At 40.0% G+C, this 24,149-nt stretch overlaps 1 protein-coding gene across 3 annotated transcripts in view; it reads left to right on the top strand.

The window, feature by feature from the left end:
- Window positions 1–7,993: 7,993 nt before the first annotated feature.
- LOC132398673 (potassium voltage-gated channel subfamily C member 2-like) overlaps window positions 7,994–24,149 on the top strand; it is a 179,883-nt gene continuing 163,727 nt past the window's right edge. Inside the window, exon 1 of one of the 3 annotated variants that reach the window (XM_059978430.1) lies at window positions 7,994–9,437. In XM_059978430.1, coding sequence (XP_059834413.1) covers window positions 8,892–9,437 — 546 coding nt within the window. In that variant the 5' untranslated portion in view covers window positions 7,994–8,891. The remainder of the gene's footprint in view (window positions 9,438–24,149) is intronic. The other 2 variants (XM_059978429.1, XM_059978428.1) reach the window with 2 other exon arrangements.

A 24,149-nucleotide genomic window follows, 5' to 3' on the forward strand; every position in this document is an offset into this window, starting at 1 on the left:
TGTTTCAGGAATCTGATGTCAGTTGTGTGAATAACGTGACCCATTCACCACAGCTGACTGAGCATGATTGAGAGTTGATATGGGAGAGGATGCTACATTGGCCTATCCTGCTCATGGATTTTGTAGAATTATGTAAACACCTCTCCAACACTTTTAGGTGTCTACTATATATTGGCCATGTCTCCAACTTCTAGAGCAGGCGGGGATTGCTCCTGCTTTGCAGTTCATATACCATCAAGGAGAAGCTACAGGAGCCTGAAGACACACACTCAATGTTTCAGGAAAAGCTCTGCCATCAGACTTCTGAATGGACAATGAACCCATAAACATTTTCTCAGTACTTTCCTCTCTATTTTAGCACTACTTATTTATTTTTTATATATACTTCATGTTGTAATTTATAGTTTTTACCTCTATGTATTGCAATGCTTCTGCTGTAAAGCGACACACTTCATGACATATGCTGGTGATATTAAACCAATTCAGATTATAGTTTTGACTTTTCTGAGTGTTGCCAAAACTGTACTTAACCAGTCAAATAAGGAGTATTCCATCACAGCTGTGACATGGGCTTATGGTCAGACTTTGGTGACTTAAGAGAAGAGTTACTCCATCTGTCCTTTGATTTAAACTATTGTAGCAGGAATATTGCTGGGGATAAGATGAAGTACTGAGACATACTGTACCTTGTCTCAGTGATACAGTCTTGTTGGACCCTTAAGTACATTGGGTTTTGGTCTGTGGTGAATCGTGATATGTATTCATGAAACAGACAGAAGATGGTGACATATTTTTGGAGACAATAAAGTTTAAGAAAAATCCTCTATGGTCCTTCTCTAACTTTGAAGTTTAAGAACTTTGTGGGTCAAAGAAAGCTATATGAAGTGACAGTACTATTCCTCATATGTTCCTTGGACTTGTCAGATTGTGAAAATCATGTCTATTGTGTTTCTTTATGGGCAGAAACCACATTGAGACTGTGGAAGGAAATTCACATCTACTGAGAAGATTCAGATTTTTTTTCTTTGAAGGTGGTCATAACAGTGATTTTTCTGTGATTCCCTGCATGTCTTCTCTTTGCAGTTTAAGGAGATGAGGATCATGAATTCACATTTAAGGTACTTTTTACATCAATATTTACTGAGGAAAAGAATAAGGGGTGTATAGGAAAACCATTGTGGGTCATTCTAATATTCTAGGTATGTTGAAATAAAGAAGGAGGTGGCAAATCCTAAACTCAAGAGATTCTGCATGTTGGAAATCCAAAGCACCATACACAAAATGCTGGTCAGGCAGCATCCATGGAAATGAACAGTCAACATTTCAAGCCAAGATCCTTCTTCAGGACTGTAAAGGGATAAAAAGGTGGGTAGAGGAGAAGAAGGATAGCTAGAAGATGATAGCTGAAGCCAGATGAGTGGAAAAGGTAAAGGGCTGGAAATGAAGGAATCTGATAGGAAAGCAGAGTGGACCACAGGAGAAAGGGAGGGAGGAAAAGGAAGGCGAGGTGATAGGCAGGTGAGAAGAGTAAAGAGATCAGAGTGGGAAATAGAAGGAAAGGGTGGGGGAGGGATTTTTTTTACCAGAAGGAGAAATCGATGCTCATGTCATCAGGTTGGACTTAACCCCGACAAAATATAAGGGGGAAGAAGGAGGTGTGTTAAGTTTCTTAAAGAACATTAAGGTGCATTAGCCTCCAGGGCTTGATGTGATATATCCCAAATTACTGAGACAGACAAGAAATGAGATTGTTGAGGCCTTGATCAGTATCTTTGTATCCTCCTTGCATTTAAGTTAAGAGGGGCTCAGTTCAGAGGAGATATACAGGGCATTTTTTAACACAGAGCAGTGGGTGCCAGTAGAGGTTATGGTGACAAATACAATAGAGGGGCTCAAGAGTCTCTTAGATAGGCACAAGAATGTGCAGGAAATGGAAGGATATGGACATTGTGTCAGCATAAGGAAATAGGTTAGTTGAGCATTTGATTATAAATTTAATTAGCTTAGCATAACATTGTGTGCAGAATGATCCATTTCTGTGTTCTATATTCTGTATACCACTCAAATCAAAATTATTCCCACCTCTGTGTATTCAATACTTTTGGCATTTCAAGACCATGCCCTTCCCAAACGTTCTTACATGTATAATCAAATGGATTGAAACACTGCAACTCAGAGTTTTTAAACTGAAATGTACTTCAGTCAAGGTCAATTGAGAATGATATGGCTTGGCTATACCTAGATTCAGCTAAGATGGATGGTTCTGAGGAATTTGTGAGCTTGAAAAATGATGAGAATTTCAGTAGCAATTTCTGAAGCTGGAACTGACATTTAGCAGCTTCCTTCTTGGCATTTTGCCTGGTCTCACTTCTAGCACACTGCCACTGGGAGATGCTTATTTCACCCAATCCCCATTGAGAACTTCTAAGAACCAGATGTGCCATTCTCTATGGGAGAATGTTTTCACCATTGCAGAGAAAGAATGAAGTAAGATCCAGTCTGGAGAATGGACCCACCAGGATGGCCTTCCCCACAGTGGCCAAACAAGGACACTATTAAATTAATATTATTCAGAGGAGCACACAACATGAAAGATGCATTAAGACAAATCTATTATCATCTCTTGAAATCTTGCTGTTGATTATATATTCTCCAGATATGATTAGATAGCTACAAATAGAATCTAGTACAGATACTCTACTTTGGCTGGACATAGTTCAGTAGTTCTTCAACAAGTTTCCAAGTGTAGGCTGACATCCTGAGTTGAGATGATGTTATAGCTAAGGCTTATGCTTAATTGAATCACTAGCACATTGGCAACTTAGTCGACTTCCATCTTTGTTTAAACTTCCATTAATGCCAAACTTCGTTGAACATGAATGGAAGTCAACATACTTATCCTGAGGACTAAGGCCTCACTGGTGTCTAAATGAACCTTTTGTGTCTCCTTGGTGCGATGCAAGGGTCGACATTAAAGTAAATGGTTCATTACTCATGCTCCATAGGAGGTCCGTGTGACCGATAAGTCCTTTGCTTTTGGCTACACCTTTGGATTTGTAACAGGACCAGTCGGGAGTTCGGTAGTATCAGCCCTTGTGTGTAGGATCCTAGTAAGTAAATTAAGGATTCAAGTTCAATTCCAGGAATTTGTACTCAGATACGTCAGTGCTCAACTGTGGGAGAAGTACACTGTCAGATATGCATCATTTCAGATGAGAGTTAAAACACAGCACCATCCTTAATCTGGTAAATATAAATGGTCCAATCGATTTGCTAAAGAGGGAGTGAGGAGCTATCTTGTGGATCTTTAAATCCAGATCTTTACTTCATACTCCTGTATTCCATTGCATTGTTTGGGTGAGTTGGGTGGAGGTGCCTGCTCCTTGCATTACTACCTTGATTGGCTGTAGGTATTAGCTTTCCACTGTGCCTGAAATTCCATCTCTATACGTATTTGGATGGGCTTTGTGCTATAGTGGAAATTATCAGTTCTCAGATTGCAAAGCACACACTTCTTAAAGAAGACTATCCTAGAGGTTCTGATGAAATTGCCATAAAGTTGTCATATTTTTGCTAATCTATATCTTTGCAATCTCTTTCAGAAACATAAGGGTCTTGTATTCATTTCTGAGCATGCACATCACAGCCATGATTCCACTCTGCTCAACAATGCATCCATATAATTAACACAAACATAAGGGATAAAACAAGGTTTATGTATTATGTTGCTGAAAGTTCCCTTAATTGTGCTTTTAATGAAAAGCATCCCTTAGAACCTGCAAAAGGAGCATTCCATGTTGGGAAAATTGCAGTTGTGAGATGTCACCATAAATCTTTAGGAAGTTACAGACTAAACTAGAACCAATTCCTATTGCCCCAGCCTCAATATCTTCCATAGCAGAAGCAGGCAGCCTCACTGCGAACTCCATAGTGGTTTACTTTGGAGACTGTGTGGTGACTGAGACTGCAGATGCAACTTCCTCCCCATCAGGACCTCACTGGCATGCCACACCATTTTGACCCTAAATCAGATGCGATTGACCCATATGAAATGAGGACTATGTAAATGAGCCAGTGCCAAAATGGCAGGGAAGATGGAAGCAAGAGACATGATGTTTTTAGTCTTTTAAAGTGGAAGAAAAAGTTTCGCAATTGTTTATGCGCATAATTGTTCTTAAAGAAGTGTATGGTTGCCCATAAGCTTCTAAGTTCTCTTTAGCAAGAGATCAAAGTTCAAAGTAAATGTTATTATCAAAGTACATATATGTCAGCATATACAACCTAACCCTGAGATCCACTTTCTTGTGGGAATACTCAACATATCTATAGAATGGTAACTATAATAGGATCAATGAAAGACTGCCCAACAATGGCATTCAATCACATTGCAGAAGGCAACAAGCCGTGTAAATGCAAATATAAATAAATAGCAATTAATAATGAGAACACAAGAGTACTTGAAAATGAGTCCATTGGCTGTGGGAACATTTCAATAATAGGGAAAATGAAGTAGATTGAAGTTATCCCCTTGTGCATGTTTTGTTTTATAGCCGTTATTTTTAGTGGGTGCTCAAAGCATGAGAAAAGAAGCTAGATGGTGTTATTTCAACTGCTCTGTTCCTATTCTAGCATTTTCCTGTGGTTCTGGAACTAAAGGTTACAGCACCACGTCTCTCCCCTTGGCATTTAACTTATTCAATAGGCTCCCTACTACTTATATTTAGCATTTTATCACCTTCTGTTATGTTACTGTGAATGGCATGTCCAGGTCAGAATCAGAGTCAGGTTTATTATCACCAGCATGTGTCGTGAAATTTGTTAACTTAGCAGCGGCAGTTCAATGTAATATATGATAATATAGGAAGAAAAAGTAAGTATGGAAAGAATATGTATATTGTATAGATTAAAAGTAGTGCAAAATCAGAAATAATATATATTTTAAAAAGTGAGGTAGTATTCATGGGTTCAAGGCCCATTTTGGAATCATGTGGCAGAGGGGATAAATTTGCTCTTAAAACGCTGAGTGTGTGCCTTCAGGCTTCTGTATCTCCTACCTGATGGTAACAATGAGAAGAGGGCATGTCCTGGGTGATGGGGGTCCTTAATAATGGATGTCATCTTTCTGAGGCACTGCTCCTTGAAGGTGTCTTGGATATTATGAAGGCTAGTATCCAAGATGGAGCTGACTAATTTTACAATGGTCTGTAGTTTCTTTCAATCATGTGCAGTAGCACCCCCTCCACCCCATATGAAATGGTGATGTGGCCTGTCAGAATTCTCTCCACAGTACTTCTATAGAAGTTTTCAAGTGTTTTAGTTGATAAACCGAACCTCTTCAAAGACCTAATGACCTACACCTGTAAAATATTAGCATCGGTTTTGTGTGGGATGCATCTGAAATACAATTTTTCTTTGTATATAAATCTCTTGCTACAAGTGAAGATTATGTAGAGCATAGAGCATTACAGTATAGTACAGGCCCTTCAGTCCACAATGTTGTGCCAGTCTTTTAACCTACTCTAAGATCAATCTAATTCTTCCCTCCTGCATAACACCCCTTTTTCCCATCATCCATGTGCCTACCTGGTAAATATGAATCACATAACCTGAAAAACATTCTGAGGTTTCAAGATTCTCCTCCCTTCTTTACAGACCCTCCATATTCTTCCTGCACACATCCCTAACATTCTCATATATCTTGGTGAATGCCAAGAACATTTCAGGGTTTGCTCTCTGAGTATAAACATACAAAAGCAACATCTGAAGACTATAGACTCACAACTCAGATCCTCAAACGTTGATTCTAGAATACAATGAAGAAAACTGAACAGTTTTCAGCTTATGTTTGCAACAGATCCAAACAACCTGATGGCTGTGTAGGCCAAATAATTCGGGTATATTTAAAGAGGTTTAAAAATAGGTTCTTGATTAGTAAGGTTGCAAAGGATATGGGGAGAAGGCAGGAGAATGGGGCTGAGAGGGATAGTAAATCAGCCAAGATGGATTTGATGGACTGAATGGACTAATTCTGCTCCCATATCTTATGATCTAAAACAATTAAGTTTATGATCAGATTCTGAACATCCTGGTCAATCAAAATGGTCCTGGGGTCTACTGGTAGAGAAACCAAACATCTCTGGATGGCTATAAATCACAACGGGAAACAAACTGATTCTACAGCTACTGTTGGTTGGGAGTTGTCACATTGTCTGAGCTTCCTTTCTGGAGACTTTACACCCTTCGATATGGATCTTCCAGAACCCAAATGAACAGTATGTCTTCAACATTATTAATGATGAGAATTTGCAAGGTGTTGTGGTGCAGGGAGGTGGTAGTGAAGTAGGTTGAAGAGGGAGCTGATGCAGAAATAGTGAGTGACCCATCCAGAGACTAACTGGGAAACTGATCATCTTTCCGGGCTTGACTTAAAACCTGGTGCTCTGTAAAATTACTGCACCTCCAGAACATCAAAATAAAATTGTAGGAGTTGTAATTCCAAAATAAAAAACAGAAAACGCTGGGGGGAAAAAACCCTCAGCAAACAGAACCACCTGGCAAAGAGGAACATTTCAGGTCAGAGACTCTTCTTCAAATTAGGATCTTTATAGGTGCTTCCTGAATTGCTGAAGCATTTTCAGGACTTTCCATTTCTATCAGAGTATCTCCTATCTGTTACACTTTACCATCCATGTTGAGTGTCACATTTAGATTATCGGGTCACACATGAGAAAACGATCAGAATTAGGTTTAATCAAACCAGCAAGTGCCGTGATATTTGTTGTCTTTGCTGCAGTAGTACAATCCAAAACATAACAATAAAAATAAAAATTGTGAATTACAGTATGTATAGAATAGTTAAATTAAATAAACAGTGCCAAATGGATTTTTTTTTAAAAATGAGTTGGTGTTTCCAAGGGTCAATGTCAGTTCAGAAGTCGGATGGCAGAGGGGGAAAGAGATGTCCTAGACGCTGAAAAGGCTAGTGCCCATGATGGAGCTGACGAAGTTTACATCTCTCCGCAGCTTACTGAGATTCTGTGTAGTTAGACCTCCCGCCCTCTCCCCCCACCCCGCCCCATACCAGACGGTGGTGCAGCCAGTTGAATGCTCTCCACTGTACATCTGCAGAAATTTGTTAATAAATGTGATCATCTACAGGTTTGTAGAACATGAATAATCCACGGTTGAGTTCTGACTTCAGCTTTCACTTAGCAACCAGACGTTGTGACTTTACAATGACACTTTTAAGTAATTTAGTCCTCATCCAACAATTACTCAAAGATATCTTCATTTAATCATGGGAATTTTGTTTGCGCTTTAAAATTACACAGAGCTGGAAAGCTCAGAGGAAAAGGTGGGGGTGGGAGGGGGTGTGGAAGGTGGTATCCCTATCGCACTGAGAGGGAACGAACTGCATAATTGCTGAAACCATTGACCTAGATCCAAGTCCAATGCTTATTTTGTGCAACCAGGGGTTTCAGTGGGACTTAACTTGCCGGCTTAATTTCTCACATCCCATTAGCTTTCACATTCTGAGTTCATATTTAGAAATAATTTATGTGGTTTCCTATCTCCACTGGCAAGACGAGTATTAGCTGTATTTAGGGCTTCTTAACAGAACCGTGGAATGTGTTGCGAAGGCCTATTAATAACAGCTGACGATGGGCGGTGTGAATTTCAACAGTATTCTGCAACTGATGCTCCGCTGAACGAGCGGGCCGCATAGAAATTGAGCCACCATCACGCTCGTTCATAAAGTGTGGGATCAAATGCATTGAAAAAGGCGAATCCTTTATTGTAATACCAGTGCAGGCCGCCGCGGGTTGGCAACAACTCACCTGTAGCTAGAGGCCGCTTTGCCTCCATCTGTTGAGCCGGCAGTCTGCTGCTTGGGAACTACCAAAGTTTAACACTAACGGTCGCTACAGGGTTAACAAACATTGTTTTTTAATAATATTCTGATATGTGCTAAGCGAGACTCCCGACATATATCGTTGTTTTAATTCATATTTTAGTGGAATCCTCCATTGAAGGTTTCCGTATAAATCGGCTGTGGTTTATACAGTCATTGCAAAGGGTAGTGAAACACTGGCATCTTACACAAACAATGCGTGTACCTCGATAGGCAGTTTAGGAAGCGGGTGTCTCTCATGAATAGACCGCGATCTCAAAGGTGAGCAGGAGTGACTGGTAGTGGAGGGAAGGGGGTTAACGAGGGGGGAAAAAACGTGCGTAACGGTCTCAATCCAACAAGTTGTCGGGTGTTAGTTCAGCTTTGACAATAGCCCGGATACCATCAGGACTTAAACATCTTTGTGCAGCCAATATTATTATTTTTTCAACAAAAAAAAATGCTTGGTCCGCTCTCTGCACCCATGCTCTCATTGTCAGCGACCTTCAGAGGCAATTTGTAAATAACAGGAAGAAGTGATGCTAAAACATAACACCGAGGCATTACGTGGGCTTCGGGAGCAGGGTGTTGTCTGCCGCCTTCTCCCTGCAAGGAAAACACGGTCACGTACTTTCAGAAAATAAGGCGATCACTTTCCTCGCTCTTTCACTCTCAGAGGTCGATCGCACTCCCAAGGAGGGAGGAAAGGGAACTGGTCAATACTGAGCAGCAGTGTCATTCCGTTTGCCTTCACCTGCTCGCCTCGCTGTCTGCATGCGGCGACCGGGAACGCCACAGAAGGGGGCTCAGCGTTCAGCTTTGCCATCGATTTGGCCCTGGTTTGCCGCGGGAAAACATTAGCAGGCGAAAACAACAACAACAACAACAACAACAAAAATCCCATTTTACCCCTCCCCATTCCAAAGAAAAAAAAGAGAGAGAGAAAGAAATATTTCACTGCAGCGGGTCTCTTTTTCCGAGTCATGTCTGAGCCGGAGAGATGGGCAAGATCGAAGGGAACGAGAGAATAGTTCTCAACGTAGGGGGAACTCGGCACGAAACTTACAGGAACACGTTAAAAACCCTTCCCGGGACCCGGCTAGCGCTGCTCGCCGACTCCGATGGGCAAAGCAACCCTGAATATGACCCCAGAGTGAACCAGTATTTTTTCGACCGGCACCCGGGAGTCTTCGCTTATGTCCTCAACTACTACCGGACGGGCAAACTACACTGCCCAGCCGATGTGTGCGGGCCACTTTTCGAAGAGGAACTGGCCTTCTGGGGTATTGACGAGACCGACGTGGAGCCTTGTTGCTGGATGACTTACAGGCAACACCGGGACGCCGAGGAAGCGCTCGACATCTTCGAGGCGCCCGATCTCCTGACCGGGGAGGTTCAAGACGGCGAGGTCGAAGAGGAACTCAACAAGAGACTGGGCATCGAGGAGTGCAGTCCCGGGGGCGGCGGTAAGATCGGCCGCTGGAAGAGGTGGCAACCGAGGATATGGGCACTTTTTGAGGATCCATACTCTTCCAGAGCCGCGAGGGTAAGAAACAACAGGGCGAGGGGAAACAGCCGAATAGAGGGGACGGGTTTTGGGAGGGCAAGGCGCAATTTTCCTACCGATTATTGATTTAATTATTATTTTGTCTCAGTGCCTGAAGAGGTTGCCCAAAGCTAAACTAAGCAGTGTTTACGCTAACCTGGCCGGGTATTGCCGTTTTTCCTCAATGGGAAGTGTCACAGGTTGTTACGGCTATTCATGTCTCGAGTAACGTATGCAAACTCAACACCGGCACTGAGATGCTACTCTTGTTCGTGTGATTGCGCCCCCCGCCTCACTCGCGCAGTTTGATGCCATTCAGTTTGCTCCGTATTCCCTTCTCCATTTGTGCACGGGATTTCGCAATCCCTGATTGGCCTTGAGAAGGTGGCGCTGAGCTAGTTCCTTGCTGTGTTGTGAAGGTACTCCCACCATGTTGTTAGGTAGGGAAGTCCAGGATTTGGATCCAGCCTCCAGGAAGCGATTGCAATAGATTTCCAGAAGCCGATGGTGTGCGGCTTGATATCCTCAGGCACCTCAGTTAAATATTTGGGAAGTTGGGTTGAAGGGGACCCGCCGAGGCGCTGCGGTGTTTCGGGCGGAGGACACACACGGAAGCCAGAGGAGCGAACAATTAAGAACTGGGTACTGAACGCAAGGGTTGCACAGACCTAGATGGTATTAAACTTTCTGAGTGTTTGTTGGAGTTGTATACATTCAGACACGAGGAAATAATTCCACCACACTCCTGACGTGTGCCATGGTAGATCTATAAAGACTTTGTGGAGGCTGGACGTGTTACAGTCTTGACCACAATAACCACAGCAGGCTTTTTTTTGTATCGTCCAGTTATGTTTGTACCACTAGTGACTTCTGAGATGTTGATCATGGACCGTGGGTGACATTGGGTGGCTTGGGGGGGAGGGGGAATCTGTTGTCAGACTCTCTTCTAATTGCGGCAATCTAAGCCGGTTATATTTGGAGAAATTTACCGTATATAATTTGTATTGACTGTTATAATCAGCATGTGCTGATATAATACGCTATAATAAGCACCGTCACTTTATTTTTGAAAGCGATTATACCTACCTAGCAAAATTATTTGAGGTCTTCCTCAAAGAAGTTGGACGAATTCTTATTTCGCATTACATATTCGTATCTGGAAAGCCAATGAACAACGTTGGCTATAAATAATCTTGATTCACTTTTTGATCCAATAGTCATATTAAATTTGGGCTGTTTTCAGGGGCGGTTGCAATGACCGTAATTTCAATTTGCGATTCAATGGGTGGCAGATAACAATTACTTCTGCGCCCGTTCACTGTTTATTAAGTAGATTCTTCTATAAATTCCCGTTAAGCTTGTTAGTACATTAACAACTTTGATATGGAGCTGCAGTTGTTGCAACCTGTTGCAATAGGACTTTCAGAAGAGGCACTGAGCTCTCTTTAACAGTGCAGATTTAAATCACGGCAATCATGGTCATTGCAAAGGTAATCCTTTCACACCGGACAGTAGATATGCCATTTAGTTACGAGGAAGCCACACAGAAGAAGAAAACTGTATACATATCCTAACATCTCAGAAGTTGAGTTTAGAAATTTCTGAACTAATAGCAAACACCATAACACCTCACGAAATGCAAAGGTACCGTTGTGGGTATTAACATTATCGACCTGATTATGCCAAACAAAAATGTAAGATGGGGATACAGTATTATCAAGAATCTCTTCCCTGGTTTCACATTCATAGTCTGTTGATTGTATCTTGCTAGAAGTCTTTCTTGGTGAAGCTTAATTGTTGGCTCGGGAATGTCTCCTTTTAGTCACAACGGTAAATTAATATTAGTTCACTGCTGATGAACGCCAATAACAGAGAAAATAGACGCGGTTTTTGTTTTGCATTGTGAGGATGAAAGGCGGTTCCGAAGGACGTGATTGGAGAGTTCCTTTAAGGGGAATTTGTAAAAGGAAGTTAGCATATATTAATATTTAACCAACCGAAGAAAGGACACTGGAAGCAGTGACATCCATGCACGTATGAAATGTCGCAGAATTTACATGGGAGACAAGTCAGCCAGTGAGGAGCAACAGCTTCTGATTATGGAGGCTGGTGGGGGGGGGGGGGGGGGAAGTTTACACTTTATTTGCGTGGATTTAATGTTCATGCGATTTCAGCCAGTTCGATCAGGAAACACGTGGTTATGTAATAACTGTAGCACCAGTTTCAGCGATCAGATAATGCAGACCCTTCAGGAATATCTGACGCGTTTTGCCCCTCCGGAGGAACCAGTGCGCGGCATCAGAAACTCATCTCGGTGGAAAGGCGGCGTGCTGTGATTGACAGGGAAGGGGCCCGGTGCACGCGCGGTCACGCGCCGCTTCCCTCGCGCACGCGCCTCGCTTGGCTGCGCAGCTCCTGCTCCGGTTGCCATGGCGACCGCCAGCTCCTTTGCTCTGAAATCTGGTCTCTTGGCTGGCTGGTGCTACCCAGTGAGTCAAAAAAAATGAAAGGGAGGAAACGGGGGGGGGGGGGAAATCCCATGCATTGCTCAGTACCATTTTAGGAACTGTTTTTAAACCGTTTATTTCCACGCAAATCAAAGAGCTCCCTTCTTGCCATGGATGTTCTGGTTTATATCATGGTCCCGTGCTCACAATTTTATTTCAGAATGTAAACTCCTCTCCCATTTCATCATGTCTTCCCTCCTGGCAACAAGATGTGTACGGAGCATATGTCCCCCTTCCTATACACGCCCTTGGCTAAACATCAATTGAAATTGCACCGTTTAAAACTTAAAATTGATGATTTAACACTTTTAGGGTAATCGTGATTTTTTTAAAAAAATTCTAATATTTTGTTTGCAATGGTTGTGGGTATTTGCTGGTCGGCATATATTAACGTTAGCTAATACCAAAATGAATTGCTTCCCAGTCCATTACATAAATCAGTTAAGAGCCACAAAGATTTCCTGAAAGATGTTAGTGAAAATACTGGATTTTTTGACAATACTTTACAGTTCACAATCCAGTTGTTTCATAGTCACTTATACTTTTTTACTAACACAGTGGATTTGATTATTTGGTTTAATTCCCCAGTTGCAGGGTGGAATTCAAGTTTATATCACAGCACAGAAACATCCATAGCCATCTGAATATTTGAAGTAAATCTGCTCAAAGCAAGATAAATGAGTTAACAGGGATTCAGTTCCAGCAATCAATTTGGACCACTGCCAAAATGCTTAATCTCATTTAAGCAAATGAAACTATGAAGTTGTAACTTAACATATTTTAATAGGATTCTTACAACGGAAACAAAAATGAAAGCTAAATGGAATAGTAATCAGTAAGCTGGTCACTGTGTAAACACATGGGTTTAACTTTGTACAATCTTCAGTTAAAGTCACACATCTTCAGTCTATTCCTAATTGAAGTTGACCTGTTCAGAGCTCATTTCATGATTTAACCCAGAGCTCTTTCACATTCCCATGGGGAATGCCAGTCAGGGAAAATAGATCTTGATGTTAGCACGTGGTTATTGAAAAGAAATTGTCAACACTCATAAGGATGGTTTCCAAGCTTAAAGACTGAAGGTTCATTTCACTGACATACAGTTAATAAATAAATCATATGTTCTTTTTGTGGACATTAATTCATCCCGACTTTTCTCATTTACGTGCAATTGGACATTTGACAAAACCAATGGTTCCACTGGAGTTGTAAATTATTCTAAATTTTAACTAATCTTTTATATGCCAGTTTATAAAACAGCAACATAATATAAACTAATATAAAGAAATACGAGATAGATTAAATCAATTTAGTGTGGTGGTGTTCAAGCTACCGGTGTTGAATCCCAGAATTCAGTAACTCAAGAGACCATCTGTGACAAAATTCAAAATGCTAATTACCTTTTCACATCTATTTGACGTAGTTGAGTTAAAGGTCATTTACAAAATACACCGTTTACCAGTCCACAGTTAACACTTGTTATTCTGTTTGATGTTCTAATATTGTTTTCCAGAAGACTATATTATCTAGTGTTATCATTTTGGAAAGAACAGATGGTGCTGTGAGTAAAAACCATCACAGTAATGCTATTAAACTCACCCTAATCCATATTGCTCCCAGTTAAAATTAAAACATCTAATTTTTGACAAGTTATTTCTTTGTTTAACATGCGTATATGAGGAGATGCCAAGAAAGATGATCAGCTTTGAAACTGAGAACCAGGCAATGATTCATGACTCACCTGCAGTTTTATTATTGGTGTGGTAAGTTCTTGCATGAGAAAAAAAAAGTGTTTCTTGATTCCTCATTATATATACCAGCACTATTTCATCTGTTGTGGGTGGACTGGGGCATAGAACAGTGCAGTACAGCAATAGGCCCTTTGTCCCACAATATCTCTGCTGAATCGGATTCAGAATCAGGTTTAATATCACCGGCATTTGTTATGATGTTCGTTAACTTAGCAGCAGCAGTACAATGCAATCTATTATATATAAAATAGTGTTCATGAGTTCATGTCAATATGCCACCTTTTTGAGGCATCGCATGAAGATATTTTCGATACTATGGAGACTTGAGGCTAGTGCCCATGATTGAGCTGACTAATTTTACAACTCTCTATAGCCTACTTTGATCCTGTGCCGTAGCACCCCCCCACCCCACCCCCATTCCAGATGGTGATGTAGCCAGTTAGAATGCTGTCTACCGAACGTCGGGAGAAATTTGCGAGTGTGTTAAGTGACGTACCAAATCTCCTCAAACTCCTAATGAAATATAGCCGCTATCTTGCCTTCTTTATAGATGCGTCAATATGTTGGGAGCAGGTTAGACACTCAGAGGGTTGACACCCAGGAACTTCAAATCGCTCACGCTCCACTTCTGATCCCTCTGTGATGACCGGTGTGTGTTCCTCGTCTTACCCTTCCTGAAGTCCACAATCAGCTCTTTGGTCTTTTCTGACGTAGAGTGCAAAGCTGGTGCTGTGACACCACTCAACCAGCTGTATATCTTCTCTTCTAATATTTGTATATTTGAATATCTGTGCACTTGTAATGCTACTGTGACATTGTAATTTCCTTTGGGATCAATAAAGTATCCATCTATCTGTCTATCTTTCTATCTTGCTCCTGTACACCTGTATATCTTATCTGAGATACTGCCGACAATGGTCATCAGCATGCTAATCTAAACTAATCCCTTCTGTGTGTGCAAGATCCATATACCTCCATTCCTTGACTACTCACGTACATAACCTCTTAAATGCCATTGTTGTTTCTGCTTCCAACACTCTCCTGGCAGTGCATTCCAGGCACCTGTCAGTCTCTATGTAAAAAGTGAAATTTATCAGCTGGTTGAGTGGCGTTGCAGCGAGAAACTTGCACTCAATATCAATAAGACCAAAGAACTGATTGTGGACATCAGAAAGGGTAAGACGAGGGAACACACATCTTTCATCATAGAGCTGCATCATGGGCATGAGCCTCCATGGTATCCAGGACATCTTCAAAGAGCAATGCCTCAAAAAGACAGCATACACCAGTAATAACCTCCATCATCCAGGTCATCTCTTGCTCTTATTGTTATCAGCAGGAAGGAGGTACAGAAGCCTGTAGGCACACAAGCAATGATTCAGGAGCAGCATCTTCCCCTCTGCCATCTGATTTCTGAATGGACATTGAACTCATGAACACTATCACATTACTTTTTTTATTTCTGTTTTTGCCTTACTTACTTAATTTAACTATACATGTATGTGTACATAATTATATATATATATACACACACAGACACTTAATGTAAATCACATTTAAATTAATTGTCTTTATTTCTTTCATCCTTCACATACTTGAGTAAAAATCTTTATGTTACATCTCTGTCTGAATGTGCAAATTATAGTAATTTGTAATAAATAGTATGTACAGTTAGATATACAACAGAACAGTCAATGTAGCTTATAAATACAATTGTGTCAGAGTGAATTCATCAGTTTGATGGCCTGGTGGAAGACGCTGTCCCGGAGCCTGTTGGTCCTGGCTTTAATTCTGCGATACCTTAGCAGCTGGAACAGTTTGTGGTTGGGGTGACGTGGGTCTCCAATGATCCTTCGGGCCCTTTTTATGCACCAATCACTGTAGATGTCCTGAATAATGGGAAGTTCACATCTATAGATGCGCTGGGCTGTCTGCACCACTCTCTGCAGAGTCCTGTGATTGAGGGAAGTACAGTTCCCAAACCAGGCAGTTATGCAGCCAGTCAGGATGCTCTCAATTGTGCCCCTGTAGAAGGTCCTTAGGATTTGGCGACTCCTGCTGAACTTCTCCAACTGTCTGAGGTGCAAGAGGCACTGTTGTGCTTTTATCACCACACAGCTGGTTTGTACAGATTAAGCAAGGTCCTCGGTGATGTGGATGCCAAGGAGCTTGAAACTGTTCATCCTCTCAACCCCAGATCCATTGATGTCAATAAGGGTGAGCCTGTCTCCGATCCACTTGTAGTCAACAATGAGCTTCTTTGTTTCTGTGACTTTGAGGGAGAGGTTGTTTTCTTGACATTGTTTTCTTGTGATGACATCATTTCTATTATTATGTATTGCTTTGTATTGCTGCCACAAAGACAAGAAATTTCATGACATATGCTGGTGATATTAAACCTGATTCTTATTCTGAAAATCTTGCTCTGTACAACCCCTTTAAACTTTCTGTTTTCCATCTTAAGTGAATTGGTGAATGCTAGCTATAATTTGAGGCAAAATGGGCCAAAGCTTTGTAGAAAGTGCTGTAAATTCAACAGCAAATTGCTGCTATTCACCGTGGGGCCAACCAAGACCTCTCCCTTTAGATCCAGGATATTACTGGCTGGCAGTGATTTGTTTCACAGACGTAAACTGTATTGAAAGTGGAAATGAATGCACCCCAGAGGTTCAGTCCATTGATATTTAGGCTTGAATCCAATTTGCCTGGTTGAATGAAAGTTTCCTCCATCCATTAGCTGAAAAGATCCATTAAGAAATGGAGGGACAGAATATTTTACTGAAAATAGTCTTGATAGCTAGGTAGCTTGTTTGGAAAACAGTTCAGAATGTGGAAAGGTTGGAGCCATTATGAACTGATTGTAGAGAAACAAATAAGGAAGAACATGATAGAACTGAGTCATAAAACAATTGGTGTAGGAGCAGGAGTAAGCCATTCATCCATTTCAGCCTCACAATCTGATTTATTAACACTAACCTATATGACATGACATTTGTTGTCTGCCATCCACTTAGATGGTTATATTGAATGCAAGAGCAGACTAAATTTATTGCCCTGTTTCTGTTTTCTCCCCATAATCTCTTGAACCTTTCAGTTATTGTTTCTATATATAAATGTTTTTTAATATATTTAAGAATTTGTCATCTGTACCTTCTGTGATTGAAAATTCTCCAGATTCAGCACTCACTGGATGATGAATTTTTTTCAAGTCACCATCCAAAATGGCCAACCAGGTTCCCAGGTTAGTGCTGGCTAGAATTAACTCATATCCCAGCAAGGAACTGGACCCACTGCAATTTCCCTATAGCCACAATAGGTCCACAGTAGAGGTGATCTCATTGATTCTTCACATGGTCTTGGATCACCTGGATAATACAAGTACCTATGTCAGGAAGTTGTTTATTGATTGCAGTTCAGCGTTTAGCACAATCATTCCTACAGTTCTGATCACTGAGTGTGAGCTTGAAGGTACACACTTAACGATTCAGGAACATCTTCCTCCCCTCTGCCATCCGATATATATTTCTATATATATATATATACACACACACTTAATGTAATTCTGTTTCTTTTTCACAAACTTCACAACATATGCTGGTGATATTAAACCTGATTCTAAGGCTGTGACTCCTGGTTCTGGACTTCCCTGCAATATTCTCACTCTCTCTGTCTGTCCAGCCCTGTCAGAATCCAGTGAAGATAAGCCTAAAAGTCCAAATCTCTCCATACATCAATGCTGCCATTCCAGGAACTAATATGATGAACATTCACTGCTCTCCATTACAAAAACATCCTTCCTTAGATAAGGAGACCTAGAATGAAAACAATACACAAGGGGAGATGGCAGAAGAGACTAAATAATATCAGTTTCTTTCCTTCCCATTGTACTCTGAATTTTAAACCTTAATTTATTTCTAAAGGCAAATACACTAGGCAAGATGAACAATTGCTCACTGATGAATGGTTACTCATTAGTGAAGGTGCAATCTATGATACTGATACTAAGACACAATTGCACTGATTAGATACCTTCCAATGAGTTGCTTATAATGTAATTAATCTTTAAATTTTTTTAAAATGGAAAAAAAGAGGTCTGGTTGGGTGTATGAAAGGGAATAAATTGCAGAATTACAAGGAAAATGAGGGGATTTGAGGTGGAGAGAAATAAAGAGAGAAAGAGTGAGAATAAGGCAATTGCATAAAGACTTGATGGGCTGAATGGCCTCCAATATCATAGTAAGAGGAAAGTTAGATGTATGTCTGGTGTGCAAAATATAAGCTGACTAATGGGCACAAAAAAAAAAAACAAGCTGCTGAAGGGATTCGCTTGGACAGTCAGCCTCTGTAGACAGAAATAGATGGTTAACATTCTGAATCGAGATGCTTCATCTAGACTGGTCATTCGAGTTTATCCCTGTTAAGGAGGTTCCATGAAACAGAGCAGGATAAATCTATTTCCATTAAATCCAGTCAGTGCCTCAGTTGCAAGAGCTTGCTGATGACAAGAATGCTTAAAAAATATAACAATTGAACAGTTCCCATAAAGATTTGTTAAAATAAAGGGATGCTGAGGGCCCATAAACATTTTGTTCAAGGACATTTCACACAAGACCAATCAAAAAGAGAAGACATAAAAATCTAAAATATTATCTCCCTCTCTCTCTCTCCCTCTCCCTGTCCATCTCTCCATCTCCCTCTCCATCTATTTTTTGCTCTTTGAACACATTGCTTAAACCTTGCAATATTCCAGGTTGTTCTGTTCTTTCATAAGAATTTGACTTATTAGGGCAAAAATGGCTTTTTAATTTGCAACTTTGTTTATAATTCTACATGATGCAGCTGTAATTTATTTCAATTCCAATTTATATTTGCTGATTATAAGATCACAGATAAAGCTTTATTTCTGGGGGAAAAATGAAAATTGGAATAACAGAAAATGAATTGTTCTGTAATGGAGTAGCTGTGGGTTTAAATTTGTAGGTAATGTATTGAGTGAAGATGAAATCCTCTTCATTTTTATGACTTTTAAATTTTATTTAATTCCACCTTCATCACTTTAAAGTCAAACCATGTTTCTTCCAATGAAGTCATTGCAACTTTAAATTATATTTTCTTTCTAATGTTCTTTCTAAGATTAAGATATAATTTAATGGTGGAATCACATTCTTCAATATGGCCATTTTCCACAAATTACTATAAGCTGGTTTGGTTTACTAAATTTGGTTTGATTAATTAATGTTTTAGAACTTCACATCCCAGTTAGGGAACATCATCTGGGCCAGTGTTCAGAATAACATCAATTACTGTGGACTTTTTCAGACTTATGTTTTTATATTTTGTGTTTTTTCACCTATTTCTATCCATTTTGTTGTGCGACAAGAGGGGGCTTGGGGGTTGATGTTCTTGTTGCGTTGTGATAGTTTATTTGTGCGGGGGAGGGGTTGTTTGGGAGTCAATGTTTTTGTTCTTTTTGTGGGGGGAGGGGTTTTTGGGGGTTGATGCTCTTGTTCCATTTTGTGCAGGGGAGGGAGTCTGGGGGCTGATGATAGGGATTCTGTTCTTTTTTGTGCGGGGGTGGGTTGATGTTTCTCTTTGAACAACTTTCATGCTCTTTTTTAGGTGGCTGTCTGAAGGAGACAAATTTCAGAGTTGTATATAGGTGTATACTTTGATAATAAATGATCCTTTGAACTAGATTAAAACTATCCATAGGAAATACATTTTACACACTGAGCTGAACTGTTGGTGTTTTCAGGTGATAATTTCCACAGGTTACCAAATAATACACCATGTGGCTATATACAAGATGGACACCAAGTTTCAGGGGTAGCTGGCTGCAAATCCAGGAAAAGTAGTTGGATTGTTGCTCTCCGCTGGTGACTGTATTGATCCAGAAAAAAAGCAAATTTCATCAGTTTTGAGCTGGGGCTTATGGACAAGTAGCCAGTAAATGAAACTATTCAGACTCTAATTTGAAATGGGGACTTAATATGTGGATAGAAACTTATTGTATTTATTCATATGATTAATGATTTGAGTCTTACATTAGATATAGGTTCCATGAAGCCAGTGCAATATGTGGGAAAAGAGCAGAGTCTGGGGTCAGTAGACAAAGATCAATAAAGGCAATTAGGCACATGTTGCTGGCTATACCAGTTAGTCATACTATTAAAGCCTGTCAATTAATGCCTGTAAGTTGATAGCAGATTATCACTGTTTTCTCTTATGCTTGTTCATTAATTAAATTGAGATTCACTGTCAGGTACCACACTGAGGAACTGAGACAAGGAAAAGAACGACTTGATTAAGAGAAGAAGGAAAAACAAAAAAATACATACACAGCACTTTCTTAAACCACTTCACAGTCAATGGATTAATTTGGAACTGTTGTCATTGTTCTATGTACAAGTGAACCTGACGATTTGTGTGAGGTTGAATACATGACTGATGTTTTGGTGAGGATGTGGGGTTGGATATTGACCAGGATACTATATCATACGTTACTTCCCATCCATCTGTACAATTACAACAGGGGCTTCTGTTTAACATTCCATCCTAATGTGGCACCTGAGTTTTGGAATGAATTGTCAAATGAAGTGATGTCCCTAGTCTTGGTATGCACTTGAACTGATAATTTAGATCATCAAAGAGCACAGCAGGACAAGATTAGGCTTTTCTTTTGTTAAAACAATCAAATGCAAAGCTCTATTCCATATGGTGCATCTAGACTTCCCTGTTGATTGTTCGTGTGAGCCCTGGCTGTCTCAGTTTTGTCAGTAGTTGGGAATCACTTGGTAATTTCTTGTAATAGAGGAGATAAAGGAAACACAGATTTGATAAAGGGTCAAGTGCTCTCCTGATGTATATGATGAATAAACTCCTCTTGCATTTCAAGCCGGGTACAAGTATCGATTATAACCAATGCTTTGATGACAAACTTTGCCATCTTTTTCAGGGATGATGCCCGGGTAGGTCTAGTCCAGTGATATTTACACTGCTGTGTCCATCCTTTCTGATTGGTTTGCTTCCGTCCAATCAGATTTCCACTCTTCTACCTGTTTTTACAATCGAAGTCCAGTTTTTACTTAGAGCAAGACCTTCAGCTTTGTTAAAATTCTTTTCCACTAGTTTTATTTCAGTGGCTTCCTTTACCAGGTGGTTCCAACAGCCATTAGCGCAGCACAACAGCTTTGTGCTGTCAAAGTTAATCCTATGGCCATTGTGAATACATTGTTCTGCTACTGCTGAATTCTCTGGATAATCCAAATGAATACACCACCTGTGCTCCTTGACTTGGGTTTCCACTGTACGTTCCTTTTGGCTGATATGTGCTGCTCTGTGTTCATAGGGATCCTGAGAACACCAGCCGATCTAAGCCCCAGGTCATCTCTGACTCACCAACTGTGTCTTGAGCTTCTTTTATGGGTTAATACCATCCACAAATCATTGCAATCTGACCTTTGTGTCCTCAAGAAAACCTTCCCCAAAGAGCGAAAGATGAGGATGAAGGTCGCAGGAGTATTTAAGTTGTTTTTAGTTTTGTTATAGTTCATGAGGTACTATTCGTCCTAAAGAGATCTTAAAACTTTCCAGTCCCAATGTTCCTACTCCTTTCCTGGGCACAAATACCAATACCCCTCCCTACTCATTCCCTACCAAACCTTGGATCTGTATACTACATTGCCATTCTTATTGGCCACCCTTCATATCACCCTCCCGTATTACTCTACAGGTGTTGGGTTTGTGGGATATGTTTGGTTTGTGAGGCTCAAGAGGTAAAGGTTTTATTTTGGGAGTTTAGGCCAATGCTCATTGCTTATCCAGAAATAAAAATCTTGGTATTGTGAATATCATTGAAGCTTTTGGAAACATTTTGACATGTATTTAAATCTTTATTCCCTCACATTTTCCTCATCTATATTTTAATGAGTTCAGTCCTAATTTTCTGATGAAAATCATTTTCATAAATATTAAACTTTCAGAAGAACCAACAATTTGCTTAAAGCAATTTCATCTTGTACATGGTTTAGTCATCATACTGACTCAGTATTAATAATGGTATAGCTTCTTCGGTAGTTTTGCAACTTCTGTCATTTGCTTTGTTGGCTTTCAAAGTATCTAGTGCACGTGAAAAGCTAATCAGAAAGTCTGATACTCAGATATCATGTGGACCAGACTATGGCTTGAAAACTCTTTAATTACTTTTAAATTGTATAGGGAGTCATGACCAAAGAGGACTTGTGATCTGACAACAGGACACATTCACTGAAATGGTTTTGCTAACTGAATGTGGAAGCACTTCATGGACAGAAAAGAATTAAAAGTAGAAGTATTTTCATAATTGACTTTTTAAGCACAGGAATTTTAACTTACTAGACAGATTAGTATGTACACTAAAATGAATCAATAAGCATAATAATTTCATAACCTTGTTTATAATTGATGGAAGCAGACATTTTTACTGACTGGTGAGTTATGGTTGGGCTCCTTTCTAATATTGTACTTATTATCAAGAGTTATCATCAAAAATTTCCTGAGGCAACTCGTATCTTTCCAAGCACCATTCATAGTACAGAGTGCATTTGTAAAAAGAAATGTTTGTCAAACCTTATTTCTTCCTTTTTAAAGTGTGTTGTGGAGATAAATGAATCACATCAAATACATTGACACATCCCTTGTTCATGACATTGTCATAGCAACAATTACCTGCAGATTTTCTGAAATTTATTCTTGATGAAAGAATGAGACTAACTTTGGCAGAGATTCCCATTTGGTTTGTGCTTTGACTAAAATGATTAGGCCAACGTCACTTTCTGATGATGAATGCAAATTTCCTCAAGTGTTATCCTTACTGAATCATTGTATACAGTCAGTAGGTTTTAGCACCAAAAGTTGAACGACAAAATGAAAATAAATCCAAAAAGTAGGAAATTTGTATTAAGAGATTAAAGCATCTTGATTCACCATGAGTAGGTTCATATTATAAGTTTTCTAATGGTTCAATAAGAATGTAAGTAAGCATTATTCTTAAGTAATACGTGCTTGTATTAAACACGCAGTAACAACTTTATGGTAACTCTTGTGTAGGACACATGGTTATTGAATGGTACTCTTTAGTTACGTGCATTATTAGTAAGCAAGCATTGTTACAGATTCATCAATGAAGAATCAAATCATATCTTCAGGCAAGTATTTTTCGAAATACTTCGCACTTAGCTATTACCCTGACCCTATTTTTTTGTGATTTCCTCTACTATTTTTAAGATATCTGATAATTGTTTGTACAACATCCTTTGCCAGATGAACAAAATTCATCTTGTCCCCAGTCAGCGATTCCATTGCTTTCTCTGGCAACCATGTGAAACAAAACCAGATGGTTCACAACCTTGCTGTCTTATTTGACCCCACGTTGAATTTTGGATCTCACCTCCCTGCCATTGTTTAGATTTCCTATTGTCAATCCTGCAATGTCCCTCAGTTCATCTGCTTCTGAAACCCTCATGCATGCTCTGTTATATATAACTTGGCTAATCCGGTACATTTCTGACAGGCCAATTCTACAGCCTGTACTTGTGAGCCAGTGTTGGTCCCTAGTTAAGTAGAACCATACTTTAAAAACTTCCATCATTGTTTTCAAATCCTTTCTGTTTTCACGCCATCCCATCGCAATAATCCCTTATAACCCTTAGTTCTCTGAAATACAGCCTTGTATAGAAACACCAATGCCCTTGAATGGGAAATTCTACAAAAAGTAGTGGATAAGGTCCAGTCCAACACAGGTACAGCCCTCTCCACCCATTAAGCACATCCACATGAAATGTTGTCGTAAGAAAGCAACATCCATCATCAGGGATCCCCACTACCCAGGACAGGCTCTCTTCTCGCTGCTGCCATCAAGAAGAAGGTACAGGAGCCTCAGGACTCACACCAGAAAGTTCAGGAATTTATTACCCCTCAACCATTAGGTTCTTAAACCAATGAGGATAACTTCACTCACCCTCACATTACCCCATCATTGAAATAGTCACACAGTTTATGGACTCACTTTCAAGGACTCTTCATCTCATGTTCTCGATATTTATTGCTTATTTATTATTATTTATCACCTTTTAAATTTGTACAGTTTGTTGCCTTTTGCGCGCTGGTTGAACGCCCAAGTTAGTGCAGTCTTTCATTGATTTTACTATGGTTATTATTCTATTATGGATTTATTGAGTATGCCTAAAGGAAAATTAATCTCAGGGTTGTAAATGGTGACAAGTAAATTTAATTTGAACTTTGACTGCATTCTTCTAATCCCAGTCCATGAAACCACCCCCCCACCACCAAATATAACTGATTTACAATGGTCACCATGTCTTAGGCCTCAAGCATTAGAATTTCATCCTAAACCTTTTTGCTTCTGTTGTTCATTTAAGATGTTTCTTAAAATCTAACCTTTTGACTAAGCTTTT

The sequence above is a fragment of the Hypanus sabinus genome, chromosome 8 (genome assembly GCF_030144855.1).
Source record: "Hypanus sabinus isolate sHypSab1 chromosome 8, sHypSab1.hap1, whole genome shotgun sequence".
Classification (NCBI taxonomy): Eukaryota; Metazoa; Chordata; class Chondrichthyes; order Myliobatiformes; family Dasyatidae; genus Hypanus; species Hypanus sabinus.